The sequence below is a fragment of the Rhinopithecus roxellana genome, chromosome 19 (genome assembly GCF_007565055.1).
Source record: "Rhinopithecus roxellana isolate Shanxi Qingling chromosome 19, ASM756505v1, whole genome shotgun sequence".
NCBI lineage: Eukaryota > Metazoa > Chordata > Mammalia > Primates > Cercopithecidae > Rhinopithecus > Rhinopithecus roxellana.
This window is the reverse complement of record NC_044567.1, coordinates 22,814,288-22,833,433: the sequence shown is the minus strand read 5'-3', so window position 1 is coordinate 22,833,433 and position 19,146 is coordinate 22,814,288. Positions and strand designations below refer to the sequence as shown.

General features: G+C 37.2%; 1 protein-coding gene across 9 annotated transcripts in view; it reads right to left on the bottom strand.

Annotated features, from left to right (window-relative positions):
• BCAS3 (BCAS3 microtubule associated cell migration factor) overlaps window positions 1-19,146 on the bottom strand; it is a 733,207-nt gene that overhangs the window by 660,811 nt on the left and 53,250 nt on the right. For all 9 annotated transcript variants that reach the window (XM_030922807.1, XM_030922806.1, XM_030922804.1 and 6 more), the window contains one exon: window positions 7,478-7,559. In XM_030922807.1, coding sequence (XP_030778667.1) covers window positions 7,478-7,559 — 82 coding nt within the window. The remainder of the gene's footprint in view (window positions 1-7,477; window positions 7,560-19,146) is intronic.

Below are 19,146 nucleotides of genomic sequence, written 5' to 3'. Positions count from 1 at the left end.
TCTTTGCAATAGACTGGTAAGGAATATAAACAAATGTCAGTTGGCCTACTTTTGGAGGCTTGCTAGTGTTTTGGCTGAACAGACTCTGTGTGTGTGTGTGTGTGTGTGTGTGTGTGTGTGTGTGTGTGTGTGTGTGTGTGTCTGTGTATTTTAAAATTTACATCTGCATTTCTAAGAAATTATTCAAGGCTAAGGCTAAAATGATTATCTTTCTCCAGGAGCAGGAAGAAACAGAATATGCACAAGACTACTATAATTCTTACGAGTTATAAACTCTATTAATGTAAAAAACAGCATCAGGCCAGGCACGGAGGCTTACACCCGTAGTCCTTGTACTTTGGGAGGCCAAAGCAGGAGGATCACCTGAGGCCAGTGGTTCAAGACCAGCTGGTGCATCACAGTGGGACCCCATCTACAACCACACCATTCCACTACAGCCTGGGCGACAGAAAGAGACTCCATAATTAGCCAGGATCACTTGAGCTCAGGAGGTCAAGACTGAAGTGAGCCATGACTGTGCCACTGTTCTCCAGTTTGGGCAACAAAGCAAAATTCTATCCCAGAGAAATAAAAAAAAAAGGTCAGGTGTGGTGACTCACACTGTAATCCCAGTGCTTTGGGAGGCCAAGGCAGGAGGATCACTTGAGCCCAGGAGGCCAAGGGCTGCAGTGAGAAATGATTGTGCCACTGCACTCCAGCTTGGGCAAGAGAGAGACAGACCCTGTCTCAAAATAAAATAAATAAAATAAAATACATCATTTGATCATAAATTGATAATTTAGGAACAATACTGTATAAAAAGTAGCATTCTAGATTATTCTCTATAAAATATTGAATAAATTCATTATGGGGTACCCCTTCGATGGCACATATTATTATGCAAGTCACTGCATAGAATGCAAATATTAGAAAAACACAGTTCCTGTCATTCCCAAAAGATAACATTATAGTAAGAGAAACTCCATAATAAAACAGAAACTTTGTGCAAAATCTATGAAAATCACAGACTGGCAAAGAAGAACTACTTCCTGACCATGAACAATATGGCAAATGTAATAAAATAAGAAGACAAGCCTGGGCGCGGTGGCTCACGTCTCTAATCCCAGCACTTTGGGAGGCCGAGGCAGGCATATCACAAGGTCAAGAGATCGAGACCATCCTGGCTAACAAGGTGAAACCCTGTCTCTACTAAAAATACAAAAAGTTAGCTCGGCGTGGTGGTGGGCGCCTGTAGTCCCAGCTACTCAGGAGGCTGAGGCAGGAGAATGGTGAGAACCCAGAAGGCAGAGCCTGCGGTGAGTGGAGATCGCGCCACTGAACCCCAGCCTGGGTGACAGAGCGAGACTCTGTCTCTAAATTAATTAATTAATTAATTAATTCAGAAGACAAATAACAATAACAAAATAAAATTTTAATTAAACTTTCAAGAAAAGTCATGATTTAAAGTTAGGCATAGTAAAATAGAGAAGGATTTTCTTAGTATGAAACTAAAGATTAATAATAACCTAGTAAAGGGCTCAAATCAATGAGAAAGAATATAAACAAGTATGATATTAATTAATATAAATAGCAAAAATAGGAGGATTTTCTATCCTCCCTAGTAATCAAGGATCAAAAAATTATATATGGGTACAGTGGGTCACATCTATAATCCCAGCACTGGGAGGCTGAGATGGGAGAATTGTTTGAGGCCAGGGGTTCAAGACTAGCCTGGGCAACATGGCAGGACCTCATCTCTACAAAAAATTTAAAAATTAGCCAGGCATGTTGACGCGTGCCTGTAGTCCTAGCTATTCAGGAGGCTGTGGTGGGAGGATTGCTTGAGCCTAGGAGTTTCAGGCTTCAGTGAGCTAGGATCACACCACTGCATTCCAGCCCGGGCCACAAAGTGAGACTGTCTCCAAAAATAAAAATTTTTAAGTTACATATGAATAGGATTTTCTGCCATCCAGACAGGCAACGATTGAAAAGATTCATAATAGCCAGTATAGGAGAGAATAAGGAGAAATGGGATTCTCATGTATAAATGTTGGTAGATTCTCTCTAAGAGGAAATTTTACAGCATGCATCAAAATTGAAATACACAAGGCCAAGATGGGTGGATCATGTAGTCAGGAGATCAAGACCATCCTGGCTAACATGGTGAAACCCCGTCTCTACTAAAAAATACAAAAAATTAGCCGGGTGTGGTGGCGGGTGCCTTTAGTCCCAGCTACTTGGGAGGCTGAGGCAGGAGAATGGCGTGAACCTGGGAGGTGGAGCTTGCAGTGAGCTGAGATCGCGCCACTGCACTCCAGCCTGGGCAACAGAGTGAGACTCTGTCTCAAAAAAAAGAAAAAAAGAAAGAAAGAAATATACAGATCCTTTGAGCAATTCCCCATTAGGAGTTATCCTTAAAAAAAATTCCTTGTATTTTTTTTAAATGTACATATATGGAAATAATAACATAACCAATAGGGAAAAAACAATAAAAATGCCCATACAATATCAATGTTACATAATTTTTAGCAATAATGAAATAAATACCTAAGTTCTGAAATAAAACAATGTTCACTATATATCGTTATGAAAAATATTATACACACACACACACACACACACACACACACATACCCTTCAGCCAATACATGTAATACATATAAAGAACCTGAATCAGTCCTGGGGCATAATTATATAAGTTAGTGTTATGCATGTGTGAATAGTTAAGGGGAAAAAAACTAGAAATATATACTGTTAATATGGGCCTTCAGTACACGCTCAATATCTGAGGATGAAAAGGAAGAAGCAGTCAGGTTTACCTTTGCTAACATAGACTCACATAAATTTTCATTTCCCACATTTCAGTATTACTTGATTTTTTTAAATAATCAATATTGTCGGTGGTTAGAATTACATGGTCCTTACTTTAAGAAATTAAAAACAGGCTGGGCGCAGTGGCTTATGCCTGTAATCCCAGCACTTTGGGAGGCCAAGGCGAGTGGATCACCTGAGGTCAGGAGTTCGAGACTAGCCTGACAAATATGGAGAAACCCTGTCTCTACTAAAATTACAAAAACTAGCCGGGCGTGGTGGTACAAGCCTGTAATCCCAACTAATCGGGAGGCTGAAGCAGGAGAATCACTTGAACCCAGAAGACAGAGGTTGTGGTGAGTCAAGACTGCACCATTGCACTCCAGCCTGGGCAACAAAAGTGAAACTCCATCCCAAAAAAAAAAAAGAAAGAAATTAAAAACATATTAAAGGAAGTGAAAGTCTCTTTTTTACTTCTATATTAAAATATACATTCTGATACATTTTATTACAAAAGTGAGGTACTAAAAGCCAAAATGCCTACTTAAAGTAATGAATAAGAAAAATTTATTACTTGGAATTAAGTTCTAGAAGGACAGATTTGAAAGATAATTAGTAACAGTTTTTATCTGAGATAATACCAATTAATTATTCATAGCTTTCTGGAATATTGTATTGAAAAAAATCCTAAGGCAGATCTAGGTTCATTAAGAAAATAATCAATTATTATTGATAGTGGCCATGAAGAAGCAGGGATGCATAAGCTATGTTGACATGAGTAAATGCCCATTAAATACAAAGATGGTCTTCTGTGGGATACGAGGACATCCAAATCCTTCAGTTTCTCACTTTTAGTTAGGGGACAGACTTTCTACAGAAATACCTTTAGAAAGGGAACTCACTTTTTCTTCCAGGTCTTAACTTGCAAAGTATTATACAATCCAGCAACATTCAGCAAGTATTTATTAATACCTTGTATAAAGCACTCTGTGAGACACTGAATACATAAAAACAGTCTGCAAATGTAGCAAACAAGAGGCAAATGAACAACTGAAGAACATTAAGTCCTATGGGAGCACGCACTACTGACAGTGGATAAGGAGCAAGAAGGGTTAGAAGGACATGAGTATTCTAGAAGAGGAAATAACAAATGCAGACCGGAAAGCAGGAGGATGGATCTTTTGAGGAAATAAAAGAAATTCAGTACAACTACCACAAGGAAATGTTGTTGTAATGACTAGTGAGGGGGACAGGGTAAAGATGGCAGAACGTGATGCTAGAAAAATGCACAGGAAGGGATTCAGTTCACAAAGAATTTACAGAACCTTGTATGCAGCAGCTCTGCTAAATTCACTGATTAATTCTAACCATTTGTTGGTTCTATTGCATTTTCTATGTACACAATCATGTTATCGATGAATAAAGACACTTTCATATCCTTCTTTCTAATCTTTATGCCTTTTTTGTTTTTCTTGCCTTATTGTAATGGCTAGGAACGACAATAAATAGAAGTGGTGACAGAAGTCATCCTGAACTCGGCAAGAAAGCATTCAATATACCAACATTGAGTACAACGCTTGGTATACATTTTTAAAATAGATAACTTTTATCATATTCAGAACTTTTTTCTATTCCTAGTTTGCTAAAATGTTTTTTTGGGTTTTTTTTGTTTGTTTGTTTGTTTGTTTTATCATAAATGGCTACTGAGAGAGATTTGGCAAAGTTTTTTTCCTACTTCTATTGAGATGATCATACAGGTTTTCTTCTTCACTCTAATACAGTATATTACATTGATTTTCTTTTTTTTTTTTTTTTTTTTTTTTTTTTTGAGATGGAGTCTCACACTGTCACCCTGACTGGAATGCAATGGCGCTATCTCAGCCCACTACAACCTCCGCCTCCTGAGTTCAAACAATTCTCCTGCTTCACCCTCCCGAGTAGCGGGGATTACAGGCGCCAGCCACCATGTTCGGCTAATTTTCTGTATTTTCAGTAGAGACGAGGTTTCACTACGTTGGCCATGCTGGTCTCGAACTCCTGACTTCATGATCCACCTGCCTCGGCCTCCCAAAGTGCTGGGATTACAGGCATGAGCCACCAAGCCCAGCTCATTAATTTTCAAATGTTAGCCAACATTGTATTCCTGGAATAAATCTTACTTTGTCCTGATGTATAATTATTTTTATATGTCATTGGATTCTATTTGCTACCTATTCATATGTAAAGTATACCAAGAAAGAAGAAAGGGAGGCAAAGAAGAAAGAAGGGAGGAAGGTATTAGATATGAGAGGTATAGGATAAGAAAAACATAACAGCAGAAAATAATTATTCAAGAGAAGTATTAGTAAGCCACACTGGAACTATCTCAAAAAAAGAATAAGAAATTAATTTTTAAAAATTAACCAGTACAAAGGATTTAACATCCAGATAATACAAGTTATAGAAAGAGTGAACAATGAAAACTTAATGGAAGAAATCAACAACAAAAATTGAAGCCATTTCGTCAAAATACGAGACTTGCATTTTCAAAATAAAAGGGTCCAAGAAAATGTGTGAATCAAGACACAAGGCTGCAAAGTTTCAGAACATCGGGAACAAAGCCAACATTGTATAAATTTCCAGAAAGTAAAACAAGCCACAAAGAAAAAGGTATCAAAATGGCCTTAGACTCTTCAACATAATGTTACACCAATGCCTTTGAAATTCTGAAGTAACTTTCTTATAAACATGTATTTGTTATCCAGCCAAATAATCAATCAAGAGTGAAGGAAGAATAAAGACAGACAATATCTCCCACACATCCTTTTCCAGAAAGCTACATATTCCACCATAACGAATTAAAGCAAAATGGGTAAAAGAGAAAAGTGGGTATTACTCTTTTCCATTACAAGTTTTATGTGATCATTTGCACGTATGACTTTGGGGGAAAAAATCTAAAAGGCTGCTCCAAAGGTAGTGAGTTCTCGATTGTTTACAGTCAGTTACGGATGGAACTTCTTGTTCTACTTTGTCCCCCCTTCTCACTACTGCACTTGACTAGTCTTTTTTAAAAATCTAAAAAATTAATCAAATACAATAAAAGCTACACAAGTAATTTGCTTAACTCATAACAGAAAACTTACCCATGTAAAATTATATTTTAAATCTAACAATATATTTTTAAATAAGTACATTATAGTAAAGGAAGAAATCTTTTTTTTAAAAAGGAAAGTAAATTAAATCTACTTCTAAAGAAAATATTAGCAATATTAATTAGATATTTTCATGACATATTTCTGCCTTAAAAGTTGAGAAAAGATGAACATTGATAATACTCATAAACAAAATAACTTCACAAATAACATGAAGAGGGAAAAGTCTGCATCTGTGAATTACCCACAAAGAAACAGAGCAGAGTTCTTTAGTAATAAAGTCCTCCTTGATTCCAACCATCCAAAGAGAAACCTGGCTATTCCAAAAATCTTCTAGAAAAGGATGGTCTAGAATCTTCATTGTCAAAATATTTCACCAAATTACAAATGCAACAAAAAACAGAACAAAAGAGAGAGTGACACAGCATGAGAGAGCGAGAAAGAGCACGATCAACTGTGTGAGAAAGAAACAGACAGTTAAGAGCTGAAATCAGAATATGCCATAGAGTTGAACAGCAAGGGAGAAAATCTACACGTGACTGCAAGACACTGTTGCCTTGTTTCCTCCACCCTCCTCATTTCATTTAGGCAGATTTAGTTGCTAAATTAATCCCTATATTATTTACAGACAATCACAATGTCGTAAGTTTTCGAAAACATCTTTCTCACAAATTTAGAGAATTAGCTGCTACAAGAAGTCTTATAAGATTTTTTTCACTTCAGGTAACTTTTTAAAATATAATACAATTAAAATATCTTAATATCCTCTTTTTAAAAAGATTTTAAAGTATCCAAACATGATTATTATGATTATGTTTTCAGTGCACACGCAAAAATATTCTTGAGCGAACACAGGAAACGTAATGAGAGAATAATACCTTTGGAAAACTCAAAGTATTAAGGAGTCAGGAGTTAGGTTTAATACAAACACATATTTGAATTTTTTTAATAAATACAAAACATATATACTATTTAAACACAACATTAAGAGGTAGTCTCTATTAAAGCAGAATTGCAAGCTTAAAAGCCCAAAACTCCACTTCTGACATAGCTGTAGATGCAGACAGCAGAGTCATCTACAACCCAGGTAAAAGTGATAACCAAGCTCTCCACGGCATTAAGTATAACTGAGAAGGAGGGCAAAGGCAGGAGAACAGCAGAGACTTGAGGAATACCCACAGAAGAAAGCTAAGCCAGAAACATAACAAAGGCGGCACAGTCAGCCAGGAAGGGATATGGGAAGAAGGATGCCATGAAAAGCAAGAGAGAAAAGGACTTCAAGAAAGAGCCAGCAAAGGCAGAGGCTAAATCAAGATCAAAGAGGATGAAGATAAATCAAAACCACAGCAGAAAGTGAATGGCCATATTGAATTGGTTAAGATTACCTATTTCCATCTCAACTGACAGAACTAAGTTTATCTTTGGGGGAGGTGGGGAAGGGGAATGGACACTTGGAGGAAAACAGACTTTAGTTATCATTGTTGCTGTCTGTAGTCCAAGACCAACAAAAGAGAAACTCTTTTCTGAATGATTTTCTTCTTAAGGACTACACTCACCAAACTGTGGAGCAGGCAAGATTCTAGCCGCTCGAATTGGGCCATGTCGAACAGAGAAGAGCTCTTGTGCTTCCCCACTGATCTGCATGAGAGAAGAAAGAAAATATTTCAGTGGGAAAATGAAGGTCATAACAGCATTATACAAAAACAAGATCTTTTAAATTTTACAACAATATTTTGTCTGAAATATATATACATACACCCACACACATTTATTGTTGCTCATACACGATTGTTGGTCACATTACTGCAAGTAATTTTAGAAAACTGTAAGAGCACACACTTGATACGAACAGAAAAAAAGGGTCTGTTCTGGAACTCTGTATTTTTTATCTTATTAAACCATTAGAAATCTGTACAGTTCCTGCACAACTGCCTTCTCTTTTGAGAACAAAACTGTAATACTACTCTGAAAATCTCACCTTAAATATTGTAGCAACTTTAACAAATATGTTGTAAATGAGAAAAAGCAATACATATTCACTTAAGTGAAATGTGAATAATTTAGGTATAGTTATGGTTAGGCAACTAATTGTCTGTTAACATTGAGTAAATCATGTAACCTCAATAAGCCTATATTCTTTCACAATCACAAAATGAAAAGGAAAAGCTGCTAAAAAAGCCCCCAGGATACTTCTAATTTCAATATTCTGTGAACAAAAAATTCTATATATATACAACTTTTAAAAGTCATCATTTTTATCATACACAAAAATATAAACATAGCTCAAACACTATGAATATCCAAGCACTTTGAGTCATTTATTCTATTCAAAAGATAAAGGGTATGTTCAGGACATTTTGTGGGGGATACAAATTTTTTAAAAAGAAGAACAAAAGGTAAAGGGGTATGGTAACATGTGTCAAGTGTGAAAACAACTGCTTTTCAAACTGCTGATTGAAGCACTGAGCAGATTAAATTATAGTTAAGAATAGCTTTCCTATTTCCATCTCAACTGACAGAACTCTGAGTTTATCTTTGGGGGAGATGGGGAAGGGAGAGAGACAGATTAAATTACTCTACATGGTACTGTAGTTCTCAAACCATTTTCATAATTGCCTAGTGTTTGATGAAATACGCAATATCAGAGAAAATGGCAAACATTATAAAACTAGTTCAGATACAAAAGAACTTACAACCAACGTAATAAAGATATAAATTCAACAGAGGAAACATACTGATGGTATTTTTTTAAAAATAGGCCTGCCATACAAGCAGTTTAAAATATCAAAGATGTATACATTATAAAATTAGAATTATATAAATCTTACAATATTACTATAAATCTACAGAGCTCTCTTTTAGAGTAACTACTTTTTTAGATTTTTCATCTTCTATCTGAATTTAAGAGCTGCAAACTATAAATATTTTTATTTCTTATAAATGTTAAGTTGTGATAATGCCTAAATAACCATCACATTCATTTTGCTTATGATAATTACTACAAATTATTTATTAGCAAGAAATCCTTCTGTAGCACTTGGGATGCAGATGTGAAGAATGCGAGGACTAACTGTGCAACAATAGCACCACCTATCACCAATGAAACATATGAAAGCTATAAATGCATTATACCAAACTATAAGAACTTATTTACTCTATAAATTCCTTTGTAACTTTTAATTTTCAGAAGAAAAACCATGGCTATTATCGTCCACATTTTATTATTATAGAACAAAATTTAAAATTTAGAAAAAGTCTTAAAAGGTTATTTGTTTAACTTGCCTGCAATGTAGTACCATACATCCTCTGAAATCTAAAAATTAGTCTTTTTTATTTTAAGTATATGTATGCTAAAAGGTGTAACACTAATGTAATCTAATTATATTATAGATTTCTTATTGGCTATTTCCACCTACCTTTTAAAATTTTAACAATAGCCAAAAGAATAAAAACACTGCCAAGCCATTTACATTTTAAAAATAAATTATTGTAACAGATAAGTGTTACCCAATATATGTGCTATTTCTATTAATAAAATAAACAATATATTTTAAAGTAATACCACAGAACTTACATTGAATTATATTTCAAGTAATGAAAAATACTTCTCATTTTACACTTACAATAAATGACAGTATTCTAAAACAAAATCCACCACTCTATACTATATGCCAGAGTTCTAGTATTTAGCTTTTGGTCCTATCAAATAAAATCTTTATGTTAAAGAAGTGTAACCATATTTAAATGAGCTGCTATACTCAATTATTCAAAAAAAAGAATAAAACAAATCTGTCTTAGCATACTCACAATATGATAAAAGTTTGCTATCACTGTATTTAATACACATTTTGACATATACATAATACATAATTTGACATCAAAAAACATTTTGAAACCTGAATACACAATACTTTTCAGCAAAACAGCTTTGAAAACAAACCTAAATGCCCCATTCCAAGCTTCTATCTTAAATCCCTCCTTACACATAAGGCAACAGGTGAGGGGGAGAAAAAACATTTGGACTGATTATAAAATGCATCCCCACATTCACTCTCCATTTTTCATTACCTCTAAGGTCCTAGGATCTGTGTTTAATTATAACTCGGGGGTGGGGGTTTGGGGGAGCAGAGGAAACACTGTGTCACATTTATAGATATTTCTGAATATATTAAAATCAAGATTGTACAACCTACTGAAATTAGAAACATAATTCTAAACCATCCTATGTGAATCACAAAATGTCAAACTTCCTCGAGGAGAGAACTCTCCATATAGTCTGGGAATTCTACATTAGAGTACCATTTCAGAACAGAAACAGTGTTAACAAAGTTTTTACAGATATGATGCATACATTTCAGAAAGGACACACAGAGGATGGTTAGTCTTTACAGATTCTGCTTTAGCTATCTTTCTGAATAATAATTTTATACATTATGTTCACTGATAATTTTGCCTTCACATAAGTGCCTGTCAAGAGTGATTTTTTAGGTTTTAAGAAAAGACCTCATTAAAAAGGGCAAGGAATCTCAAAGATAAGGATTTTATAGATCCTGAAAAGAAGTATACTAAATTGTAAGTTCACTTTTAAACCAACAATAGCAATAAATACAAGAGTAGAACTACGAGGAAGGCGAGTACCAAGCAGTATTCCAGCTTCCTGGCAACTGTGGTAACTTGGGGAGAGGAGCGAACAGGGAGAAAGCCTCTCCAAGAGCTCCTCATGGTCTCTGCCTTTGTTCTTACTGGCATTTTAATTTCTGATGACAGACTTTTGTTGTTTGGGGCATAAACCGGACGTACCAGTTTGGAGGCACAATAAGGAGAACAAAGAATGATTTGTTCACACTGTAGGAAAAAAAATCTTTTCCAACCATAGAAAATAGCTTTCGCATGGTGAAAATATGCAAATTACATACCAAACCAAAAAAGGGGTGGGGGTAGTACAAGTTTAGAATCTCACAACTCAATCTAAGGCAAAAGGAAATTACAACAGCTAAGACAATAATATATACACAGAAAAGGCTATACAAGTTCTGGGAGAGCTGTAGAAGTGTTTTTAGAGAATTTCTAAAAGCAAATGAAGGTTTCCTTGCCCTCAGAATCAAACTTACTTCTAAACTTCTGATGACTTTTCATAGACTATCTAACTATAATATAGAAAATTCAAATACCAAAGACAATAAAAATACTGCTTTATAATGCTGCATTATTAGGACAAGAGTACACATTCACATCCCCACTTTTCCCTATAGATACTGGTTAAATGGATGTTTGTGGTCTGCAAATGATATTTTTTTTAGCAAACTTTATCGAAAGGTAACAAACATAGAAAAAATACGTACATCCTAAGTATATCTATAATATGAATTTGAAATGTTAATACACCTCTGAACCAAGAGACATCAAGAAACAGAATATTACAGATACTCAGAAGGTCCTGCTACATCTCTTTTCAGTCATAATCCCAACTCATAACTACAATCCTGATTTCTATTACTTTAAGTTCTACTTGTTCATTCTAATGTAAACGGGTTCCCACAGTATGTAACCTTGGGAATGGCTTCTTTCACACATTACTATGCTTATGAAATTAATTCATGTTGTTGCATGGAATCGTAGTTTTATTCCTATTGCTATATAGATTTCCATTGTATGAAAAAATTACAAATTTTTTTTTTTTTTTTTGAGACAGAGTCTTGCTGTCGCCCAGGCTGGAATGCAGAGGTGTGATCTCAGCTCAATGCAAGCTCCGCTCCTGGGTTCATGCCATTCTCATGCCTCAGCCTCCCGAGTAGCTGGTACTACAGGTGCCCACCACCACGCCCGGATAATTTTTTGTATTTTTAGTAGAGATGGGGTTTCACCGTGTTAGCCAGGATGGTCTCAATCTCCTGACCTTGCGATCCGCCCGCCTTGGCCTCCCAAAGTGCTGGGATTACAGGCATGAGCCAGTGTGCCTGGCCGAAAATATTACAATTTTATCCATTGTACTGTTCATGGACCTCTGAGTTGTTTTTACTTTTTTACTTCTAGTTTTTAGCTCGTAAGATGTCAAGGAGGTCAGGCACAGTAGCTCATGACTATAATCCCAGCACTTTGGGAGGCCAAGGTGGGTGGATCACTTGAGGTCATGAGTTCAAGACCAGCCTGGCCAACATGGTGAAAAGCCGTCTCTACTAAAAATACAAAAATTAGCCAGGCAAGGTGGCACACACCTGTAGTCCCAGCTACTCAGGAGGCTGAGGTAAGAGGACTGTTTGAACCCAGGAGGTGGAGGTTGCAGTGAGCTGAGATCGCATCATTGCACTCCAGCCTAGGCAACAGAGCAAGACTCAGTCTCAAAAAAAAAAAAAAAAAAAAGATGTCAAGGAAAATTGTGAAAGATTTTGAAATGCTGAACAGATTACTTTGTGTTCTGTGTGTTTTTACTATGGATTACCAAGAGCTCTCTAGCAGACCGTTTGGGGTTATCTGATTCCATAGGGGATCCACACTTTGTTTTTGACTGGGCTACTGTACAATACTCTGAGCTGTCGAAAACTGATAGTAATGCAATTGATTCTTGTGCACAGAAATGCAAATGAATTTTGTCTGGTAGAGACAAAAGTGAATTCCACTCTGTAGAAAAGATTCCAAACAGTACATTTTAGTGCCAACAGAGTATTAACCAAACTTGTAGCTATTAGAAAATTTATTTCAGTATTCCTAATTGCTTCTCTGCGATATTCACCTTCTCCTTTGAACCAGCTATAATAACATCCCAAATCCCTAATCAATGAGTTAAAAAATACAAGATATCTGTCCCTTATATAGTTGTATGAGAATCACTGTTTTACCATTTTGAAATCAACATAATAAAGAATACTGATATAAACATTCTCACAAATGTATTTTAGTAAACATGTATATGTATTTCTCTTGGACATACATCTAGTAGAGTAACTACTTCTGTATATTAGGGCAGGCACATGTGTATCTTTTGTAGATTTTAACAAAATTGTTTTCCAATGTGATTGTACCAATTTACACTTCCACCAGCAATGTACAAGAGTTCTATCTGCTCCACATCCTGGCCAATATTTACTGTCAGCCATTCTGGTAGGTATCCAAAAATTATAGATTTAAATCAATAGACGTATGGTAACTGAAACAAATAAATCTGTCTCCAATGGATATGTAATGCTGCCTCAAAGTAAATATATAAATAGTCTATTATAATGGCCCTCCATGAGGGCAGATGATGTAAGACTTTTGTCCTGAAGGACCACAGATAGGTATGATAGTACAGAATATTAATGAGATTCAAGGACTCAATTAAGCAGCTCTTGGAATAAGTAGAGTTTTTTTGTACATAATGAAATTCATATCTTAATTCCAAATACAATAATGACCAATCCTTCCCTCAAACTAAGGTGCAATGATTAGGTTCTAGCAACACAATGTCCTTCAAAGCTGAAATGCACTGATTTGTAAAAATTCAGACTTCCAGTTTCCAGGCCAAAACATGGAGCTCAGAAGACTTCACTTAGATCTGACCACAAGTAAAAAGCTGAACAGCTCTTCTTACATCCGTCAGAAAAATGACATCATAGAGCAAATGGCTACCCCAAAAATTGGAGAGACAGACAGGCAGATACAGAGAATCACAATTTATCAGGGCAGAAATCCATAAGCAAGAACCTTCTCAGGAATCAGTACTAAGGTAGGAACACCTAAACTGTGATTCACAAATTTCCAGAGGCTCAATGTAGACAAGACATTGTAAAATGTAAAAGTTAAAAATTGTAAAAAGTAAAAATTCCAGGGGGACCCAGACCTGGGGGCCCTCACACTGATGTGTTTTACCTCCAGGAGCTCCACCAGGCCCTAACAGCCAATACTGAATAAAAATCCCCTAGAGCCTCTGGCAGTGGGTGTGAAAATGGAACCATCTTGAAATATGCCAGACCAGATCATTCTGTTCTTAACAAAGCCTGCCCTCAACAGAAACTACTTTATGAGAGCCTAACTTGCTGGGGTTATATCAGAGTTTAACCTACCTGGGGAAAAATACCCAACTCCAATCTCCTCTCACCCTTCTGTCTCACCCGAGGGTGTTAAAAAACACACCACACACACTCAAAAAAATAATGAGAAACAAAGGACTAAAACTTACCCACAGGACTGTAGAATGCTTTCCCTCCCCACACACTGCCACTCAGTTACTAACATCCCATTTACCATAGTTCCTTTTACCCAATACATCATATCCTTTTTTTTTTTTTTTTTCTTTTGAGACAGGGTCTCACTCTGTCACCCAGGCTGGAGTGTAGTAGCACGATCTCAGCTCACTGCTACCTCGGCCCCCCTGGGCTCAAGTGATTCTCCCACCTCAGCTTCTCAAGTAGCTGGGACTACCAGTGCCCACCACCATGCCCCGGTGAATTTTTTTGTAAGTTTTTGTAGAGACGAGGTTTTACCATATTGCCCAGGCTAGTCTTGAACTCCTGGCCTCAGTGATCCATCTGCCTCACCCTCCCAAACTGCTGGGATTACAAGTGTGAGCCACCACACATGGACCATATCTTCCTTTTAACAAAAAAATTAGAAAGCATACTAAAAAGCAAACAATACAATCTGAAGAGACTAAATAAGCATCAGAACCAGAATCAGAACTGGTAAGCTCAGAGAACAGCAGTTGGGATAAATGCCCCAAAAAACCCTACACCAAGGCAAACCATTTTCAAATTTCAAACAAATCCAAGATAAAGAAAAAATCTTGAAAGAAGCCAGAGGAAAAAATCCCTACTTATAGAAGAGCAAGGATAAGAATTACATTGCCTTATCCTCATAAACGATGCAAGCAAGAAGAGAATGAAGCACTTAGAGTGTTGCGTGAAAAAAAAAAAAAAAAAAAAAAAAAAAAAAAAAAAAACAGCAACCTCTAATTCTGTATCCTGAAAAATCAACCTTCAAAAACAAAAGACAAAAACTTTCTCAGACAAACAGGAACCGAGGGAATTTGTTGCTGGCAGACCTGCCTTGCAAGAAATGTTAAAAGATATTCGGCAGAGAAAAAGGAAACAATACAGGTCAGAAACTCACATTTACATAAGGAAAGAAAAACATCAGAGAAGAATAAGTGAAGGTAAAATAAAACTTATTTTTCTTTCCTATTTTTTTTCAGACAGAGTTTTGCTCTTGCCGCCCAGGCTAGAGTACAATGGCGCGATCTCAGCTCACCGTAGCCTCTGCCTCCCGAGTTCAAGCAATTCTCCTGCCTCAGCCTCCTAAGTAGCAGGTATTACAGGCGCCTGCCACTATGCCTGGCTGATTTTTGTAGTTTTGGTAGAGACAGGGTTTCACCACATTGACCAGACTGGTCTCGAACTCCTGACCTCAGGTGATCCACCCACCTTGGCCTCCCAAAGTGCTGGGATTATAGACGTGAGCCACTGTGCCCGGCTGAAAACTTATTTTTCTTATTAATTTTTTTACAGATAACAGTTTGTTCAAATTAATAGCAATAATGTACTCAATTATGTATGTGTATGTATATATGTTTGGCATTGTGTGTGTATATATATGCGCTTATACATATGTGAAATAAATGACAGCAATGATACAAGAAACAAGAGAGAATTAGGAATAGTTTGTGAATATTAGATATTGCACTACCCATGAAGCAGTATAGTGCTATATGAAAGCAAACTTGCATTGGTTGTAAATGTATTGCAAACTCCAGGACAATCACTAAAAGAAGTTTAAGATGTAGTAAAAATGATATGCTAAGAAAGGTAAGAAACAACATCATATAAAATGTTCAATTAAACTAAAAAGACAGCAAAAGTGTGGAAGATAAAAAAAAAAGCAACAATAAAAAAATAAAATTTGTCAACCATGATGGCTTGCTACATGGAAGGCTGAGGCAGGAAGATCAATTAAGCCCAGGAGTTCAAGGCTACAGTGAGCTACATTCATGCCACTGCACTCCAGCCTGGGCAGAAGACCAAGACCTTTTCACTAGAAAAAATTTTTTAAAATACAAAAATAAAAATAAAAACAAGGGGCCGGGCGCGGTGGCTCAAGCCTGTAATCCCAGCACTTTGGGAGGCCGAGACGGGCGGATCACGAGGTCAGGAGATCGAGATCATCCCGGCGAACACGGTGAAACCCCGTCTCTACTAAAAAATACAAAAAACTAGCCGGGTGAGGTGGCGGGCGCCTGTAGTCCCAGCCACTCGGGAGGCTGAGGCAGGAGAATGGCGTGAACCTGGGAGGCGGAGCTTGCAGTGAGCTGAGATCCAGCCACTGCACTCCAGCCTGGGCGACAGAGCGAGACTCCGTCTCAAAAAATAATAATAATAAATAAATAAATAAAAACAAGGGCAACAAATAGGAACAAATATGGTAGTTATTTATCCATCTATATCAATAATCACGTTAAACATCAATGGTCTAAATATGTCAATTAAACAACAGAGATTGTAAAAATGGGTTAAAACACAAGACCCAACTATATGTTGTACAGAAGAAATCCACTTTAAATATTAAGACAGGGATTAAAAGTAACAGGATGTAGGAAGAAATACCATGTTAACACTAACTGAAAGAAAGCAACCACAGTTACATTAACTTCAGAAAGAGTAGATTTCAGGGCAAAGAAAGTTGTCAGGGAAAAAGAGGGATATTACATAATAATAAAGGGGTCAATACTCCAAGAAGACTTAATTGGTGCTTACTACGTATGTGCCTAACAACACAGCACCAAAATACATGAAGCAAAAATTGGTAGAATTGTAAAGAGAAAGAGAGGAATCCACTATTAAAGACTCTAACACCCCTCTATCTGAAATGAGCAGATCCAGCAGCCAGAAAAGCACAAAAGGACATAGTTGAACTCAACAGTACCATCGGTAAACTGGATATAATTGACATCTATAAACTACTTCTGAACAGTAACACAATAAACATTCTTCAGGCAGACGTGGAACATTCACTAAGACAGGGCATCTTCTGGACCACAAAACACACCTTAACAAATTTAAAAGAACAGGCTGGGCACAGTGGCTGACGACTGTAATCCCAGCACTTTGGGAGGCCGAGGCAGGCGGATTACCTGAGGTCAGGAGTTTGAGACCAGCCTGGCCAACACGGTGAAACCCCATCTCTACTAAAAATGCAAAAAGTAGCCAGGTGTGGTGATGCATGCCTGTAATCCCAGCTACTCGGGAGGCTGAGGCAGGAGAATTGCTTGAACCCAAGAGGCAGGGGTTGCAGTGAGCCAAGATTGCGCCACTGCACTCCAGCCTGGGCAACAAGAGTGAGACTCCATCTCAAAAAATATATATATAATAAAATAAATAAAAAATTAAAGAACAGAAATCATTCAATGACCACAATAGAATTATCAAAGTAGAAATTAAAAATAGAAGGATAGCTGGAAAATAACCAAGTATTTGAAGATTAAACAACATAATTCTAAATAGCACACAGGTAAAAGAAGAAAGCTCCAGAGAAATGTTTAAATATGTTTAACTAATGAAAATGAAAATACAATTTATCAAAATTTGTGAAATGCAGTGAAAGCAGTGCATAGAGGGAAATCTGTAACACTGACTGAATATATTAGAAAACAAGAAAGATCTAAAATTAAAAATCTAATCTTCCACCTTAAAAAGCTAGAAAAAGAAGAGCAAATTGAATCCAAAGTAAGTGGAAGAAAATAAATAATATAAAATAGAGCAGAAATCAATGAAATTGAAAACAGAAAATCAACAGAGAAAACCAATGAAACCAAAAACTGGTTCTTTGAAATGATGAATAAAATTAAGACTCTAGCCAAGCTAATTGAAAAAGACAGAGAAGGCACAAACTACTAATATTTGAAATGAAAGAGGGGAGGCTGAGCGCAGTGCCTCATGCCTGTAATCCCAGCACTTTGGGAGGCCGAGGCAGGTGGATCATGTGAGGTCAGGAGTTCAAGACCAGCCTGGCCAACATGGCGAAACCCTGTCTCTACCAAAAATACAAAAATCAGCCAGGCATGGTGGTGCATGCCTGTAATCCCAGCTACTCAGGAGTCTGAAGCAAGAGACTCGCTTCAACCTGGGAGGCAGCGGTTGCAATGAGACAAGATCGCACCATTGCACTCCAGCCTGAGCAACAGAGGGAGACTCGGTCTCAAAAACGGGGAGGGGTGGGGAGGGGAGGGAAGGGAAGGGAGGGGAGGGAAGGGGAGGGAGGGGAGGGGAGGGAAGGGAAGGGAAGGGAAGGGAAGGGAAGGGAAGGGAAGGGAAGGGAAGGGAAGGGAAGGGAAGGGAAGGGAAGGGAGGGAAAGGAAAAAGGAAAGGGAAAAGAAGGAAAGAGGGGAGATCACTAAAGATCCCATGAACATTAAAAGGATAATAAAGGAACATTACAAATAACTCTATGCCCACGAGTTTGATAACCTAGATGAAATGGACCAACCCCTTGAAAGATACAATCTGCCAAAACACACACAACAATAAATAGACAACCTGAATAGGTTTACACCTATTAAAGATATTGACCCAGTAATTAATAACCTTCCAAAATAGAAAGCACCCAGGACCAGATGAATTCACTGGTGAATTCTACCATACATTTAAGAAAGAAATAATACCAATTCTTTATCATCTCTTTGGAAGACAGAAGCATAGAGAATGCTTCCTAAATCATTTTAGGAGACCTGTATTACTCTAACACCAGAACCACAAAAAAGACATTAGGTTGCGTGTGGTGGCTCACTCCTGTATTCCCAGCACTTTGGGAGGCTGCAGTGGGTGGATCACTTGAAGCCAGAAGTGCGAGACCAGCCTGGCCAACGTGGAGAAACCCTGTCTCTACTAAAAACACAAAAAAATTAGCTGGGCATGGTGGCACACGCCTGCAAGAAAAAAAAAAAAATTACAAGAAACCTACAGATCAATATCTCTCATGAACATAGATGTGAAAATCCTCAACAAAATACTAGCAAATCAAACCCAACAACATATAGTAAGAATTATAGGCTGGGCACAGTGGCTCACAACTGTAATCCAAGCACTTTGGGAGGCCAAGGCACAAGGATCGCTTGAGTCCAGGAGTTTGAGGTTAACAGTGAGCTATGATTGCAACACTGCACTCCAGCCTGGGTGACAAAGTGAGACCCTGTCTCTGAAAATAAAATAAAATAAAGAACCAAGTGGAATTCATACCAGGTATGCAAAGCTGGTTCAACATT